Genomic DNA, 18,826 nt, shown 5'->3' with positions numbered 1-18,826 from the left:
GAAATCGAGACTCATCAGACCAGGCAACGTTTTTCCAATCTTCTACTGTCCAATTTCGATGAGCTTGTGCAAATTGTAGCCTCAGTTTCCTGTTCTTAGCTGAGAGGAGTGGTACCCAGTGTGGTCTTCTGCTGCTGTAGCCCATCTGCCTCAAAGTTCGACGCACTGTGCGTTCAGAGATGCTCTTCTGCCTACCTTGGTTGTAACGGGTGGCAATTTGAGTCACTGTTGCCTTTCTATCAGCTCGAACCAGTCTGCCCATTCTCCTCTGACCTCTGGCATCAACATGGCATTTCCGGCCACAGAACTGCCGCTCACTGGATTTTTTTTCTTTTTCGGACCATTCTCTGTAAACCCTAGAGATGGTTGTGCGTGAAAATCCCAGTAGATCAGCAGTTTCTGAAATTCTCAGACCAGCCCTTCTGGCACCAACAATCATGCCACGTTCAAAGGCACTCAAATCACCTTTCTTCCCCATACTGATGCTCGGTTTGAACTGCAGGAGATTGTCTTGACCATGTCTACATGCCTAAATGCACTGAGTTGCCGCCATGTGATTGGCTGATTAGAAATTAAGTCTTAACACACAGTTGGACAGGTGTACCTAATAAAGTGGCCAGTGAGTGTATATGTTTGTCACAATGACACGTATGTATATAGAATACATATATATATATATATATATATATATATATATATGTATGTATTCTATGTGTATATATCTATTCTTTCGCTTCTTTATTAAACCTGTCAGTGTGTGTTTACTGTATCGTGCACTGAATTGCCGGCTTTTCTAAAAGACACCTGGTGCGTATTTCTCGCAAGTCACATGTGTGGTCCGTGTGTAATCCGCATTTTTTGCGCACCCATAGACTTGCATTGGCGTACTACGGGCGTAGTACGCTGACAATCGCAGCATGCTGCGATTGGCACGGACCGTAGAATACGCCCGAGAAATATACGGCTGTTGGGAGCAAACCCATAGAGAATCATTGGTCCGTGTGTAATGCGTGCTTTTAGCGCCTCTCACTCGTCCGTATTCCTCGCTAGTGTGACCCCGGCCTAAGGGTGTGTGCACACGTTGCGGATTCTGCTGCGGAATTTTCAGGGCGGATTTGTCTAAATCCGCAGGTCAAAAAACCTGCGGTTTATCTGCGGATTAGCCTGCGGTTTTCCCCTGCAGTTTGACACCTTTCATGGAGCAGGTGCTAATCTGCTGCGGAATCCGCACAAAGAAGTGACATGCTGCGGTTTTGAAACCGCAGCAAATCCGAGCGGAAAAATCCGCAACATGTGCACTGCGGTTTTCATTTTACATAGACTTATAAGGTACTGTACAACGCAGCAGGAACTGCTTCGGATCCGCAGGGCCATATCCACTGCAGATCCACAGCAGAATCCGCAACGTGTGCACATACCCTAACATTCTATGATTCTAAAAAGTTTTCACTTTTGGTTACAAAAAGGGTAGGTGCACACGGTCAATAAGCAATGTGGGTTGGACACTGTGTACTTGTGCAGCATCCAGTTGTTACAGCATAGTGGATGGAATTTCAAGAAATCACATGCCTACTATGCATGCATAGACGCCTGTGGCTCACCCGCAGAGACAGACATGTGGCGCGTCTTTCCAGACCGCAGCATGTCTATTTATCTTGCGGAGATGCCTGCGTCCAATGTATTGGATGTGGTGATTCTGCACCGTTCAGTGAACACATGCGGATTCACCTGTGTTCAATAGCTGGCAGAGCTTTTGATGAAGCGGACTTGTGCTGCATCCAAAGCACTGCCAATTACTGAACGTGTGCACCTACCCTAAGACATTTAGTATGTCAATGAAGTTCAGCCAGGGAAGAAAAAGGAGTTGATGAAGAAAAAGTAAATTAATAAGAATCCTAGTAGAAGAAACAAAAAAATAGGACATGGTCTGAAAAGAAAAAAAAATTCTCCTGTTCTAATGGCCACTGCCTGGATCAATGCTGATCTGAATATTTGATTTATTTAGTTTTCAAACTGTACTATTGTGTTTAAAAAAAGTGTCTCTTATTTTTCTGGGGTGATCTGTTGTGGTCCCAGTGTTAGGATCCCCAGTACTGTACAGGGGAAGAGTCTTGAGGAGATCATTTGCATATTCCCAGTGCCTTCTGGGATAAGTGAAGAGTCTCCGCGAGCTCAACGATCACTGGGTTTTGGCCGTTGCAGCTGAAAAGAGGAAATCGGAAAACCAGCGGAAGAGTCTTGAGGAGATCATTTGCATATTCCCAGTGCCTTCTGGGATAAGTGAAGAGTCTCCGCGAGCTCAACGATCACTGGGTTTTGGCCGTTGCAGCTGAAAAGAGGAAATCGGAAAACCAGCGGAAGAGTCTTGAGGAGATCATTTGCATATTCCCAGTGCCTTCTGGGATAAGTGAAGAGTCTCCGCGAGCTCAACGATCACTGGGTTTTGGCCGTTGCAGCTGAAAAGAGGAAATCGGAAAACCAGCGGAAGAGTCTTGAGGAGATCATTTGCATATTCCCAGTGCCTTCTGGGATAAGTGAAGAGTCTCCGCGAGCTCAACGATCACTGGGTTTTGGCCGTTGCAGCTGAAAAGAGGAAATCGGAAAACCAGCGGAAGAGTCTTGAGGAGATCATTTGCATATTCCCAGTGCCTTCTGGGATAAGTGAAGAGTCTCCGCGAGCTCAACGATCACTGGGTTTTGGCCGTTGCAGCTGAAAAGAGGAAATCGGAAAACCAGAGGAAGAGTCTTGAGGAGATCATTTGCATATTCCCAGTGCCTTCTGGGATAAGTGAAGAGTCTCCGCGAGCTCAACGATCACTGGGTTTTGGCCGTTGCAGCTGAAAAGAGGAAATCGGAAAACCAGCGGAAGAGTCTTGAGGAGATCATTTGCATATTCCCAGTGCCTTCTGGGATAAGTGAAGAGTCTCCGCGAGCTCAACGATCACTGGGTTTTGGCCGTTGCAGCTGAAAAGAGGAAATCGGAAAACCAGCGGAAGAGTCTTGAGGAGATCATTTGCATATTCCCAGTGCCTTCTGGGATAAGTGAAGAGTCTCCGCGAGCTCAACGATCACTGGGTTTTGGCCGTTGCAGCTGAAAAGAGGAAATCGGAAAACCAGCGGAAGAGTCTTGAGGAGATCATTTGCATATTCCCAGTGCCTTCTGGGATAAGTGAAGAGTCTCCGCGAGCTCAACGATCACTGGGTTTTGGCCGTTGCAGCTGAAAAGAGGAAATCGGAAAACCAGCGGAAGAGTCTTGAGGAGATCATTTGCATATTCCCAGTGCCTTCTGGGATAAGTGAAGAGTCTCCGCGAGCTCAACGATCACTGGGTTTTGGCCGTTGCAGCTGAAAAGAGGAAATCGGAAAACCAGCGGAAGAGTCTTGAGGAGATCATTTGCATATTCCCAGTGCCTTCTGGGATAAGTGAAGAGTCTCCGCGAGCTCAACGATCACTGGGTTTTGGCCGTTGCAGCTGAAAAGAGGAAATCGGAAAACCAGCGGAAGAGTCTTGAGGAGATCATTTGCATATTCCCAGTGCCTTCTGGGATAAGTGAAGAGTCTCCGCGAGCTCAACGATCACTGGGTTTTGGCCGTTGCAGCTGAAAAGAGGAAATCGGAAAACCAGCGGAAGAGTCTTGAGGAGATCATTTGCATATTCCCAGTGCCTTCTGGGATAAGTGAAGAGTCTCCGCGAGCTCAACGATCACTGGGTTTTGGCCGTTGCAGCTGAAAAGAGGAAATCGGAAAACCAAGGGAAGAGTCTTGAGGAGATCATTTGCATATTCCCAGTGCCTTCTGGGATAAGTGAAGAGTCTCCGCGAGCTCAACGATCACTGGGTTTTGGCCGTTGCAGCTGAAAAGAGGAAATCGGAAAACCAGCGGAAGAGTCTTGAGGAGATCATTTGCATATTCCCAGTGCCTTCTGGGATAAGTGAAGAGTCTCCGCGAGCTCAACGATCACTGGGTTTTGGCCGTTGCAGCTGAAAAGAGGAAATCGGAAAACCAGCGGAAGAGTCTTGAGGAGATCATTTGCATATTCCCAGTGCCTTCTGGGATAAGTGAAGAGTCTCCGCGAGCTCAACGATCACTGGGTTTTGGCCGTTGCAGCTGAAAAGAGGAAATCGGAAAACCAGCGGAAGAGTCTTGAGGAGATCATTTGCATATTCCCAGTGCCTTCTGGGATAAGTGAAGAGTCTCCGCGAGCTCAACGATCACTGGGTTTTGGCCGTTGCAGCTGAAAAGAGGAAATCGGAAAACCAGAGGAAGAGTCTTGAGGAGATCATTTGCATATTCCCAGTGCCTTCTGGGATAAGTGAAGAGTCTCCGCGAGCTCAACGATCACTGGGTTTTGGCCGTTGCAGCTGAAAAGAGGAAATCGGAAAACCAGCGGAAGAGTCTTGAGGAGATCATTTGCATATTCCCAGTGCCTTCTGGGATAAGTGAAGAGTCTCCGCGAGCTCAACGATCACTGGGTTTTGGCCATTGCAGCTGAAAAGAGGAAATCGGAAAACCAGCGGAAGAGTCTTGAGGAGATCATTTGCATATTCCCAGTGCCTTCTGGGATAAGTGAAGAGTCTCCGCGAGCTCAACGATCACTGGGTTTTGGCCGTTGCAGCTGAAAAGAGGAAATCGGAAAACCAGCGGAAGAGTCTTGAGGAGATCATTTGCATATTCCCAGTGCCTTCTGGGATAAGTGAAGAGTCTCCGCGAGCTCAACGATCACTGGGTTTTGGCCGTTGCAGCTGAAAAGAGGAAATCGGAAAACCAGCGGAAGAGTCTTGAGGAGATCATTTGCATATTCCCAGTGCCTTCTGGGATAAGTGAAGAGTCTCCGCGAGCTCAACGATCACTGGGTTTTGGCCGTTGCAGCTGAAAAGAGGAAATCGGAAAACCAGCGGAAGAGTCTTGAGGAGATCATTTGCATATTCCCAGTGCCTTCTGGGATAAGTGAAGAGTCTCCGCGAGCTCAACGATCACTGGGTTTTGGCCGTTGCAGCTGAAAAGAGGAAATCGGAAAACCAGCGGAAGAGTCTTGAGGAGATCATTTGCATATTCCCAGTGCCTTCTGGGATAAGTGAAGAGTCTCCGCGAGCTCAACGATCACTGGGTTTTGGCCGTTGCAGCTGAAAAGAGGAAATCGGAAAACCAGCGGAAGAGTCTTGAGGAGATCATTTGCATATTCCCAGTGCCTTCTGGGATAAGTGAAGAGTCTCCGCGAGCTCAACGATCACTGGGTTTTGGCCGTTGCAGCTGAAAAGAGGAAATCGGAAAACCAGCGGAAGAGTCTTGAGGAGATCATTTGCATATTCCCAGTGCCTTCTGGGATAAGTGAAGAGTCTCCGCGAGCTCAACGATCACTGGGTTTTGGCCGTTGCAGCTGAAAAGAGAAAATCGGAAAACGAGCGGAAGAATCTTGAGGAGATCATTTGCATATTCCCAGTGCCTTCTGGGATAAGTGAAGAGTCTCCGCGAGCTCAACGATCACTGGGTTTTGGCCGTTTTGGCTCATCTATCATCGTTTTTAAGAAATCTCAAGATGGAAGAGGCCAGGAGCCATTTGGTGAGCTGCATTTCTTGCTACATGTTCACAGACTTACCAGTGGAAAAGCCAAACTTCACATGCCACAAATGCAAGCTTGTGTCCCTGTTGGAGGAAAAGTTGCAAAATCTCGAAGAGAGGTTGGCTACGTTGAAGATCATTAAGGAAGGTGAAGAGTTCTTGGACAGAGCAGAATTATCTCTTCATGTTACAGAAAGAGAAGAAATTCGAAGTGCACCTGAAGAAACAGAGGAATGGAGACATGTGACCCAGAGAAGCAGGAGGATCAGGAGGCAGTCAGCACCCATACTGCTCAGAAACCAGTACCAGGCTCTCACGCAGGAAAATGATGAAGAAATACATCAGGATAAGACTTTGCCAACAAACAGCAACCTTGTACGCCTTCAGAGTCCTCCTGGATGGAGAAAGAAAAATGTTGTGAAGAAGAAACGGAGAGTGGTGGTCATGGGGGATTCCCTGTTGAGAGGAACAGAGGCCGCTATCTGCAGACCGGATATAACTTCAAGAGAAATGTGCTGTCTTCCAGGTGCAAAAATTAAAGATGTGTCTGACAGGATATCAGGACTCTTCAGACCTACAGATGACTACCCATTCCTGCTACTACATGTGGGGACAAATGACACCGCAAGAAACGACCTGGAAACCATCTGCAGAGACTTTGAAGACTTAGGCAAGAAAGTGAAAGAACTGGGAGCGCAGGTGGTCTTCTCTTCCATCCTTCCAGTGGATGGCCATGGAACAAGGAGGTGGAATAAGATTCTGCAGGTGAACAACTGGCTACGTCGATGGTGCCGTCAGCAACGATTTGGATTTCTGGATCACGGAGTGAACTACTTATACGATGGACTACTTGCTAGAGATGGGGTGCACCTTACGAAGACTGGAAAGCATGTATTTGGAAGTCGCCTTGCTACACTTGTAAGGAGAGCTTTAAACTAGAACAACATGGGAAGGGAAGCAAAAGACCAGAAAAAGCCATACACCTGACAAATGCTATTGAGAACTCTGCTAATAGAAGTGGAAAGGAAGAACAAAGACGAAAGAATCTAATTAATAAAAATATTGGAGAAAGAGAAACCAATCACAAACTAAAATGTTTCTATACTAATGCACAAAGCATGGGCAACAAACAAGGAGAATTGGAACTACTAACACAGGAAAAGAAATATGATGTCATTGGAATCACTGAAACTTGGTGGGACGATACACATGATTGGAATACAAGACTAGAAGGATACAACTTATTTGCAAGAAACAGACTTGATAAACGAGGAGGAGGTGTCGCATTGTATGTTAGAAACGCGTATATCTGCACAGAGATTGAAGCTTCAGAGACTGGGAGTTCTGTGGAAACTGTTTGGGTAAGAATACAAGGACAGAACAATGGAAAGGACACCATTGTAGGCATTTACTACAGGCCGCCTGTGCAAGCTGAAGATATGGATGAACTCTTTATGCATCAAATGGCCAAGTTCTCCAAAAAATATGACATAGTTGTCATGGGAGATTTCAACTATCCAGACATTTGTTGGGAATCTCTCTCAGGCAAAACTAACAGGTCAAGGAAATTCTTATCCTCTCTTGCTGACAACTTTATCTTCCAAAAGGTAGGGGAGAAAACAAGGGGAACTGCTACCTTGGATCTAATCCTTATAAACAGGGAGGAAATGGTTGAGGAGGTAAAAGTGGCTGGAACCCTAGGAGGTAGCGACCATGCTATTTTAGAATTTTGGATAACTAGAGGCGGAAGACCTGTGAAGACTCAGACGTCAAGGTTAGATTTCAGAAAGGCAGATTTTAAGGGATTCAGAAAGATAATTGGAGGGATCCAATGGCTGGATATCCTTAAAGACAAAAATGTCCAGGAAGGATGGGAAATCTTGAAAAATGAAATTCTCAAAGCACAGTTGTTAACAATTCCGAAAAGAGGGAAGAATAGGAAGCATTTAAGGAAACCAGGATGGGTGAACACAGAACTTAAGCACATGCTAAAAAGGAAGAAAAAAATGTTTATAAAATGGAAAGAGGGAGGCATATCTAAAGAAGAATATAATGCTGTCTGCAGAATCTGCAGGGCACAAATCAGATTATCTGAAGCTGAAAATGAATTGAGGCTTGCAAGAGATGTCAAAAGCAATAATAAAGGATTTTGGGGATATGTCAAAAGTAAAAGAAAAGTCAAAGATGCTATAGGATTTTTACAGGATGAAAATGATGAAATGGTAAGACAGGATGTTGAGAAGGCTGAACTTTTAAATTCCTATTTTGCATCTGTTTTCTCTCAGAAAGGAAATGTAACACCAACTGTTATTCACTGTCCTATTAAGGGAATAGAAGAATCCAGGATATCTATAAACAGAAAGATAGTGAGGAAACACTTAGCTAACCTAAATGAATTCAAGTCTCCAGGTCCAGATGAATTACACCCCAGAGTACTGAAGGAGATAGCAGAAGAAATTTCTGAACCACTCTCCATAATCTTTGAAAATTCTTGGAGAACAGGAGAAGTGCCAGAAGACTGGAGAAGAGCAAATGTTGTTCCTATCTTCAAAAAGGGGAAGAAGGTGGACCCAGGCAACTATAGGCCGGTGAGTCTGACTTCTATACCAGGAAAGATCTTTGAACAAATTATTAAACAACATGTAAGTCAATACCTGGATAAGAATGAAGTGATCAAACAGAGTCAGCATGGGTTTGTAACTAATAAGTCATGTCAGACTAACTTAATTTCCTTCTATGACGGTATCACTGATTGGGTGGATCAAGGAAATGCTGTAGATATAGTATATCTTGACTTCAGCAAAGCATTTGACAAAGTCTCTCATACAATCCTTATTGAAAAAATGACTAAGTATGGAATGGACAAGGCAACTGTTAGGTGGATTCATAACTGGCTTAGTGATCAGACACAAAGAGTGGTCGTAAATGGCTGCACATCCAGTTGGAAGAATGTCTCAAGTGGGGTACCACAGGGCTCTGTCCTGGGCCCTGTATTGTTCAACATTTTTATCAACGATTTAGATGAAGGAATTGAGGGTAAACTGATTAAATTTGCTGATGACACAAAGCTAGGAGGGATAGCTAATACTAGAGAAGAGAGAGAGAGGATTCAAAAAGATTTAAATAAACTGGAGAAGTGGGCAGTAACTAACAGAATGGTTTTTAACAGGGAGAAATGCAAAGTACTACATCTGGGCAATAAAATTGAAAAAAGCATATATAGAATGGGAGGAATAGGGCTAAGTGACAGCACATGTGAAAAAGACTTGGGTATACTAATAGATCACAGACTGAATATGAGTCAACAGTGTGATGCAGCAGCAAAAAAGGCAAATGCAGTTCTAGGATGTATTAACAGAAGCATACAGTCTAGATCACGTGAAGTCATTATTTCCCTCTACTCCTCTTTGGTCAGACCTCATCTGGAATATTGTGTCCAGTTTTGGGCACCACATTTTAAAAAAGACATCAACAAACTGGAGCAAGTTCAGAAAAGAGCGACCAGAATGGTGACCGGTCTGCAAACCCTGTCTTATGAGGAAAGGTTGCAGGATTTGGGAATGTTTAGTTTGCAAAAGAGAAGACTGAGAGGAGACTTAATTGCTGTCTACAAATATCTAAAGGGCTGTCACATTGTAGAAGGATCAACTTTATTCTCATTTGCACAAGGAAAGACTAGAAGCAATGGGATGAAACTGAATGGGAGGAGACACAGATTAGATATTAGAAAAAACTTTTTGACAGTTAGAGTGATCAATGAGTGGAACAGGCTGCCACGAGAAGTGGTGAGTTCTCCTTCAATGGAAGTCTTCAAACAGAGGCTGGACAGACATCTGACTGGGATGATTTAGCGAATCCTGCTTTGAGCAGGGGGTTGGACCAGATGGCCCAGGAGGTCCCTTCCAACTCTACGATTCTATGATTCTATGATTCTATGATTCTACTATTCCAATAACGTAAAGGGAACCTATCGTTTCATGTTTTACTAAATATCTAGTCTATTGATAACATGTGCAGCAAATGATTGGGGGGTTGTGTCCTGAGACTTCCACCGATCACTAAAAAAACTGTTTTGCTAAGTACTGCTTAGCAGGCAGCAGCATTCAGGGGGTGCTCACAGAATGGTGTACAGGCTTAATAGAAAGTTAATGAGGCAGTCCAAGAAGTGTAACAAGTAATAGTGCATCACATTTTATTAAAGGGACTCTGTCAGGACAAGACGACTGTTCAAACTAAGGGTACCGTTACACATAGCGATGCACCAGCGATCCCGACAACGATAAAGTCTTGTCACTCAGTGCTTCATGGCGTGGTTAATCATTTATATATACCTTCATACATGCTTGACTGACAGCTCCATCTTCACAGAGCCAGAGAAGGGTGGAGATAGGTGGAAAACAAGCAGGTGGGAAGGTGTATGTAAATGACTGGTCCCGCCATGAAGCACCAAATGCCTGTGCTTGGTTTGAACAGTCATACTGTGCTAACACTGATTTTCAGAAAATGCAAAATGCCCAGAACATGTGAATAAACCCTTACCGCTTTGGATCAAGACACTTTATAAAAGATGTAATGAAAGCGAGTCTGTGAACATAATATAAGGGACGGTTTGGCTACTATCTAACATGTGAAAAAATAATTGCAGGAAAGTCATTAGCATTGGCAATTTGAAAGAGGAGGTGTACGCCTCTAAGGAATCGGTCCAACAGTCACCCACAGACAACAAATGGGGAGAGTCTGGCAGCACATCCAGTGAAACGAACCTTGAGAAAACCCCTCTGGAGCTGAGCAGTCACGTGAGTTAATAAAAGGTTAATTTCACTGGATGGGCTATATCATTCTCCCTATTTGTTGCTATACGAAAAAGATGCCAGTCTTTAGTATTGATTATTGAATGATTCCTATGAATCAACTCACCTCTGATTCTTTAGCCGTTATTTCTCTAAATTCTTCCTCTGAACACTGGATGATTCCATTAATTTCTGAAAATAAATAAATAAATGACCTCTAGTAAAGTGTTTAACAGAACCAAACTGATATATCTCACAAGACATGAGGCCTAAAGGCCTAAAGTTAAAGATGACACATTTCCTTTTGTATTTTAAGCAAAAAAAAATGTATATGGTCATTTTTTAATTTTATTTTAAAAATTAGAAAATTGGCTGATGCAAAGTTTAGGCACCCTTAGAGGCTTGTGTGCTCAGATAACTTTGACCAATGTTTCAGACCTTAATTAGCCTGTTAGGGTTAAGGCTTGTTCACTATCAATATTAGGAAAGGCCAGGTGATGCAAATTTCCCAGCTTTATAAAAACCCAGCCTTCTGTAACGTTGTACAAAAAAACAGAAGACATGGATTCTTCTAAACAGCTGCCTAGCACTCTGAAAATGAAGATGGTGGAGGCCAACAAAGAACAAGAAGGCTATAAGAAGATAGCAAAGTGTTTTTAAGTTGCCCTTTTCTCAGTTAGAAATGTACAGTAATTAGGAAATGGCAGTTAACAGGAACAGTGGAGGTTAAGATAAGGTCTGGAGGACCAAGCAAAATTTCAGTGAGAACTACTCGTATGATTACTAGAGAGGCAACTCAGAACCCCTACTTGACTGCAAAAGACCTTCAGAAAGATTTATCAGACTCTGGAGTTGTGGTACATTGTTCTGTTGTTCGGAGGCACCAGCACCAATATGGCCTTCATGGAAGAGTCATCAGAAGAAAACCTCTCCTGCATCCTCACCATAAAATTCAATGTCAGAAGTATGCAAAATAATATCTAAACAAGCCTGGTGCATTTTGTAAACAAGTCCTGTGGACCAATGAGGTTAAAATAGACCTATTTGGTTACAATGATCAAAGGTATGTGTGGAGAAAAAAGGGCACAGATTTTCAGGAAAAGAAAATCTCACCAACCATTAAGCATGGGAGTCATGGGGATGGATCAACAATGCTTTGGGGTTGTGTTGCAACCAAGGGCATGAGGAACATTTCACAGGTAGAGGGAAAAATGGATTCAATGAAATTTCAACAAATTCTTGATGAAAACATAACACCATCTGTGAAAAAAAGCTGAAGTTGAAAAGCGGCCCATTTTCATTTTTGTAATTTTTAAAATATAAAAGATGAATGTATATATATACATACACCACTAAGTAAAGTATTATCTTGTTTGCTAAGGTTTTTATTATAATATTTGTTAATATGGATAATGGGATAAGTGGTTTGGACTATTGGGCTGAGCTTTTCCACCGCTGGATATCCCGGAAATGCATCATATGACCACTTCCTGTATATACCATGAGTAAAATGGCAATGCTAGAATTATTGTTCTACTGCACATGTGCGGGCACGTAAAGGATTGTGCGATATGTAGTTTTTTTTTAACACAGACATGTGCAGTGAAGCATTGGGCTTGCCGACAAGTAGCAACGGCGGCCATGGGGGAGCCTTATAATGTGAATGCACATGTTCCTGAAATAAGATTACACACCTGTGAGAATTTTTAATTTAAAATGCAATCAGCACTTTATGGCACTGTATTTCACTTTATACTTGTTATATAGATACTTGAAAACCATGTGTGTATGGCTGAGTTCACACGTGGCGTTTTTTTTGCATTTCCGCGGCGGTTTTAACAGCACGATTTTGCCGCAAAAATGCGATAAATAAGCATCCCATGCATTCCTATGGGATTCCTCAATGCTGTGCAAATGCTGCGGTTTTTACCGCGGCGGAATCGCTTTGCGCTAAAAATCGCAGCATGCTCATTAATTTTGCGGAATCGCGGCGATCCCGCACCCATAGGAATGCATTGTTCCGCTTACTTCTCGCATGTGGCTGTGCACACCATGTGAAAAGTAAGCAAAACAATTGCGGATGGTACCCACGGTCCGGAGGAGAGGAGACTGTCCTCCGGGCTTTGGGTACCATATCCCTGTAAAAAATAGAATTTAAAATAAAAAATGGTGTTATTCTTACCTTCCGACGTCCCGCGCAGCCTTCCCGCCTCTCTCCATGCTCTCATTCCCAGTAATCCTTTGCGAAAATGCCCGCGATGACGTCTGACGGTCATTCGCGCGACTTCATCGCGAATTACCGCGAGACGTCGCGATCCTGCGAGAACGGACGTCATCGCGGGCATTTTCGCAAAGGATTACTGGGAACGAGAGCATGCAGAGAGGCGGGAAGGCTGCGCGGGACGTCGGAAGGTAAGAATAACACCATTTTTTATTTTTTTATTATTTTTTGCATTTTATCTTTTACTACTGATGCTGCATAGGCGGCCTCAGTAGTAAAAAGTTGGTCACACTTGTCAAACACTATGTTTGACGAGTGTGACCAACCTGTCAATCAGTTCTCCAAGCGATGCTACAGATCGCTTGGAAAACGCTAGCATTTTGCAAGCTAATTACGCTTGCAAAATGCTGTTTTTTCCGCGGGAAAATCGCGGGAATTTAAAATGCGATTTTTCCCGCAGAATGGAATTCCAGAACTCTCGCGGTAATTTCCACGAGAGTTCCGCTACGTGTGAACTTAGCCTATATGTTTCATGCATGGTGCAGCACTTAGCACTTTATGAATCCATGAATTATGTATATGAATAATGTATGATTTTATGTGAAATTGATTGATTAATGTTCATAGTATGTGCACCCTATAAGACTGTGCGTTTGTAACAGACTCATTGCTTGAGAAAGGATTGCCATATCCGAAACGTCGCCACTCCACTAGGCTATTAAAAAGTTCACACCACTATTATTTTGGTGCTGCTTTTTTCTTTTTTTTGCTACTATCTAAGGACATTGAGGTGTCTGGAGAAGCGTGCACTGCTTTAAGGTATTTTGTGCTGTTCCTATTTTATATATATATATATATATATATATATAAAGTAAGGATTCGACTCGCTCAGGTGCAGCGGGAGTCTTTCCTTTAAAGTTCATGCGGTTTATTTGTGTCATAAACCATAAATCTGCATATCACCAAAAATAGCCTCTAGCTTAGGCAAAAAAGAACATAAAAATGTCCATTACTTCAGACTCAGTCCTGGAGCCTCAGCAAAACACAGGAGGCTTATCCCTCCTCACATACAGCCAGCATACATAGGCCTCACCGGGTCAGCAGCCTCAGCACGTGGTCTTCAGGAAGGTAGCACACCTTCCTCCACCTAGGCCTGCTGGGACCTTCCACATGGCCCAATCAGATCCATGCGCTCTCTCATGTGACCAGACCTCAGGTACCTTATGTGGTCCATAACCACACCCACAGGTGATCACATGGCTATGACCTCACTAAAGATCCTATTACACACAGCCACACACAGGCTTCCCTGACACATTGTAACGGAAACGTCAGCAGTACCTCTGCTGATCAATACACATATTCAAGCTTCCATCACAAGGCCACCTATGGTCTTGGGATACATAACGGTCATTCCGCATCCTATACCCATTACCACAATGGATATGCCTGTAGGCCCGTCCTGGGACACCCACACAGCGCCCCCTAGCGGACATAGTGGTCACTACACCACAATATATATATATATATATATATTATTTTTTGCCTGTGTCATCTTTAACTTTAGGGCTTTTAGAGATTGTTTCATCTTCAACTTAACTGTTCACAATAACAGTCATTTTGACCAGAGGTGACCAAACCTTTACATGTCATTGTGCAAGTATTTCAAAATGTATAAAACTTTTTTGCCCCTTGAAAATATAGAAAAGGTTTGTGGATTGTGTTATAGATTAGATAAATAATTCCGATATCACTGGATACCTGGCAGAATCTCCTGTGTGTAGATAAATTAATTTGCCAGTAGCTGACTTGAAGAGCAAACTTTTACTGTATACTTCCTCGTTAGCTAACAGACATTGTGACCTTCACCACCCCCAGAAGAAGGCTAGTGCCAAACCGTATGTCGGGGTAGGTGCCATTCCCCAGCGTCTTCACCATCAGAAGTATTCGGGGAACATGGCGAGCTAGAGCGCCCCTTGCGTTAGGGATAGAGTTGTGACAAATCTGTTATCATCATCCTCCCCTGTTATATCTGAGATTGTGGGACATATTTGCATCTGTGGGTTTTAAGTGCCAGGATTCTTGTCAGAAATATTTTGGGTCATTTCTTTAAGAAATCAATATTTATGCAATCAGCTTTGGGCATTTTTAACTACCCTGTAAAAGGCTATATATCCCAAAGTAGCAGATACTTGTTAGGATCTTTCGTATCATTACAATTTACTATCAACTGACACAGATCACACACCATGCAATAACCTGGTGGCTGTAAGTGTTACCTTGTTGGATAGGTTGGGCTTCATTTCTGTCTTGTTCCTGTATAGGTAATGGAAGTGTTGCTGAAAATAGAGGAAGAATCCGGATTAATCTTCAGATAATATACTACTTGGAAATACGAGATCAGTCAGATTGCATTACTTATTTGTGGGAAGAATATGTGCATTTTTAGTGCTCTTTTAAACAAGCAATGATATGGCAGAGAAGAAGCGGCTTCTAAACTTACTCAGAGCACATTCAGACACTTTAATTAAAGGGCACTGTGGTGTTGAGGCAGTTTATATGGTCCTGCACCATTAGCAGGTAGTGTATCATTGCAGTTGTTTTGGAGTTTGATCTACTGCAAACACATATGAAAAATGTAGCAATGTGAAGGATCAAATTAAAAGAACGGTGACAGTAATGACATGATATTAATTATCCATTGAGTAGGTGATATCTGCTAGATTGGTGAGAGCCCAAACAATGAGACCACAAGTGATCACCAGAATAGAGGACCCGTTCCCCCTGTATCAATGGAGCAGTGGTCGCACATGCTCGATGCCTCCATTCAAAGTCTAGAAGACTGGCAAACAGTGCTTCGCTATCTCCATTAGATGAAAAGGAGAATACAGGACCCCTGTTCCAGTAATTGGGGATTAAGAGGACACAACTGGATCCAGTCAACCCAAGAAGAAAACTTGCTATGTGATCTAATATTCCCATCCTGGGAAAGGATGTCTGGGATTTTCTGGCAGCTCTCCATCCCTACTATATTAGATGAGGATTAATGGAGTCATTATCAGGCAATAGCGTCATTATGCCATCATTTCCATAATAATGCAATGTGCCACAATTACATATTTACCTGATATTCCCAGTTTTTCACTAAGTGGCAGATCCTTTTCTCTGATTTTTTGGAGTAGTATCTTACAGCTCTGGTCTCCTTTCTTTATCACGATATCAATCAGTGTTCGACATTTGTCTCTGCGCTCCGGGAAAGCTTCCTGGATATGTTCCACCTCTGCATCCCTTAGTACCTTTATATAAAGCAAATCATCTAGCAACTCTTGTAGAAGTGCTAAACTGCATCGTTCCACTAACTGAGGACGGATGTTTCTGAGTTTATCTGGAGAATAGAATTAAAAATGAAAGAACTTTAGAGGAAAATAGATCATCATTATCCACACTTGTAATAGTATATCAAAACTTTCATGCAGATGTCTTAAGGCCCCCAAGCACATTAATATTATTTATTATTATAGCACCATTTATTCCATGGCGCTTTACATGTGAGGAGGGGTATACATACAAGTACAGTAATCTTAAACAATACAAGTCACGACTGGTACAGGATGAGAGAGGACCCTGCCCGCGAGGGCTCAAAATCTACATGGGATGGGTGAGGATACAGAAGGCGAGGGTAGAGCTGGCCGTGCAGCGATTTGGTGGATCAGTGGTTACTGCAGGTTGTAGGCTTGTCGGAAGAGGTAGGTCTTCAAGTTCTTTTTGAAGGTTTCCATGGAAGGCGAGAGTCTGATATGTTGTGGTAGAGAGTGAATGACCTTTTATATCATACTATAAGATCATGGTCATTGCATTCTGGGATCAGATCTTGACAAAGACTTTTTATAGTCGAAACGCATTGATCTGTCATCTATTTGCAATATACCCGACAATTCATGCCTGTTTCCATGTTTTATTTTAAATAGATTAAAAGTTATTTTTTAACGGCTACTAACTTTGCTGGAGCATCCTTCCTGCTTGACTTGGGTCAAACTTTTGGGATATCCTTCCACAAGCTTCTCACAATAGTTGGTTGGAATTTGGGCCCATTCCTCCTGACAAAACTGGTGTAACTGCTCAAGGTTTGTAGGTCGCCTTGCTCGCATCTGCCTTTTCAGCTTTGCCCATAAATTTTCAATAAGGCTGGGATCACACATGCGAGAAACTTGGACGAGTCTCGTATGTTAATACCCGGCACTCAGGAGCAGAGCGTGTGGCTCCATGTATTGCTACGCGGCCAGCATGCTCCGATCCAAGTGCCGGTGGCAGTGTCGGGTATTAATATGCGAGACTCGTCCGAGTTTCTCGCATGTGTGATCCCGGCCATAGATTGAGATCAGGGCTTTGTGATGGTCACTTCAAAACATTGACATTGCTATCCTTAAGCCACTTTGTTGCCATTTTGGCAGTATGCTTCGGGACATTGTCCATTTGGAAGACCCATTTCCGCCCAAGCTTTAACTTCCTGGCTGATGTTTTGAGATGTTGCTTCATTATTGATACATAATCTTCTTTTCTCATGATGCCATCTATTTTGTGAAGTGCACCAGTCCCTCCTGCACCAAAACAACCTCACAACATTATGCTACCCGTATTGCACAGTTGGGATTGTGTTCTCAGGCTTCCAGGCTTCTCCCTTTTCCCTCCAAATGTAACAATGGTCATTATGCCCAGAAAGTTATAATTTAGTTTGATCAGACCACAGGACATGTCCCCAAACATTAAGGTTTTTGTTCCAGTGTGCATTTGCAAACATTAATATGGCTTTTTTATGTTTCTTTTGGAGTAATGGCTTCTTCCTGGCACAGTGGCCTTTCAGCCCATGTTGATACAGTTGCTCGTTTCACTGGATATTGACACAATCTTACCAGCTTCCGCCATCATCTTCACAAGGTGTTTTGCTTTTGTCCATGAGTTGATATGCAGCGGTCGGACCAAGGCACGTTCATCTCCAGTATGATGGCGATATAGAAATAAAATTATTATTATTATCTCTGGGACACAGAACCCGTCTCCTTCCTGAGCGGTATGATGAATGGACATTCCCATCTTGTTTGTACTTGCACATAATTGTTTGTACAGATGAACGAGGCACCTTCTGGTATCTTGAAATTGTAACCAAGGATGAGCGAGACGTGTGCAAGTGCACATTTCTCTTCCTGATATCTTGGCTGATTTCTTGAAACTTTCCCATGATGCTACACAAAGAAGCAGAGTCTTTCAGGTGTGCATTAAAATACATCCACTGGCAAGTCTCTAATTAATTCAGACATTGCCAAAAAACCTATCAGAAGCTTCCAAATACTACAAACCTGTGTACAGTAAGTGAAACCACATGCTTTTTGCACTATGAGAAGTGACTGCACAAAGTGTGCATAGGATTCAGCATGCTCCATACATATAACTCAGCCGGACCTGCTAACTACCTTACGTGTCTAGGTGGTCTCCTGATGGCAGCCTAACCCCTGATCGGGCATTATACATTTTTACATGCTCGATCCCATGTTCTTCAGAGCGATAAGCCATCACCAGAGATATCCAACAACTTACTACTCTTTCCAAACATGTACACTCGGCTGAGGGGAGTGTGTTTGTAGATCAGGAGGTGGGCAGCGAATACGGTGGGCCAAGCAAGACATTAGCTGACAGCTGTTGAAGGCATGTTTGTCTTTATGCAAATTGCCTCTTCAAAGAGAAAGAGGACTTGAACGCTATAGCGCCACCTGTTGGAAGTAGCGATCCGACAAGTCACAATCGACCCTTTAATGAGTCTTGCAATATGACTTAGGATTAAAGCTGTTAGTCTTTAGACTTCTAAACAGGATACGTTACCCTCCATTTAGAAAGGGGTAGCAGCAACGTCCAATCTGCAGCGCACAACTGAGCCGTGTGTGTACAATGACCAGGAAGCAGGAAATACATTGTACATGAAGACCGTGGAGAGGGTGTCACGTCATCTACAGCACTTTCACTTTTGCAGGATTTCCTTACATGGACTGGAAGATGAAATAGAACAGTATAACCACATGTTATGTATCTGAGAGCGAAGTCACCAGAAACGAAGGCAATGTTTGGGAGCAGTGCAAAACGACAGGAGACCAAGAAATGTTTCCAGACACAATGGGAAATGTTCTCATCCATATGTGCATGGCAGGAAAGCTCCCAAGACAGTATCCATACAGCTCCAGAGATTTACCTGATGTGGATGAAAAA

General features: G+C 43.2%; 1 protein-coding gene across 2 annotated transcripts in view; it reads right to left on the bottom strand.

The window, feature by feature from the left end:
* The window catches only part of LOC141080528 (caspase-1-A-like), a 41,264-nt gene extending 22,697 nt beyond the window's left edge, over window positions 1–18,567 (bottom strand). For both annotated transcript variants that reach the window (XR_012228962.1, XM_073565786.1), the window contains exons 1-4: window positions 18,446–18,567; window positions 15,696–15,956; window positions 14,851–14,910; window positions 10,478–10,542 (exon numbers count right to left, since the gene is read on the bottom strand). Coding sequence is in view for 1 of the 2 variants with exons in the window: in XM_073565786.1 (XP_073421887.1) it covers window positions 10,478–10,542; window positions 14,851–14,910; window positions 15,696–15,956; window positions 18,446–18,452 (393 nt within the window). In the remaining variant the exon portion in view is untranslated. The remainder of the gene's footprint in view (window positions 1–10,477; window positions 10,543–14,850; window positions 14,911–15,695; window positions 15,957–18,445) is intronic.
* Window positions 18,568–18,826: the final 259 nt, after the last annotated feature.

Source organism: Dendrobates tinctorius, unplaced genomic scaffold (assembly GCF_039654945.1).
Source record: "Dendrobates tinctorius isolate UK_male_01 unplaced genomic scaffold, ASM3965494v1 ptg000016l, whole genome shotgun sequence".
Lineage (NCBI taxonomy): Eukaryota > Metazoa > Chordata > Amphibia > Anura > Dendrobatidae > Dendrobates > Dendrobates tinctorius.
The sequence above is the reverse complement of the archived record's forward strand: the minus strand, read 5'-3'. Positions and strand labels throughout refer to the sequence as shown.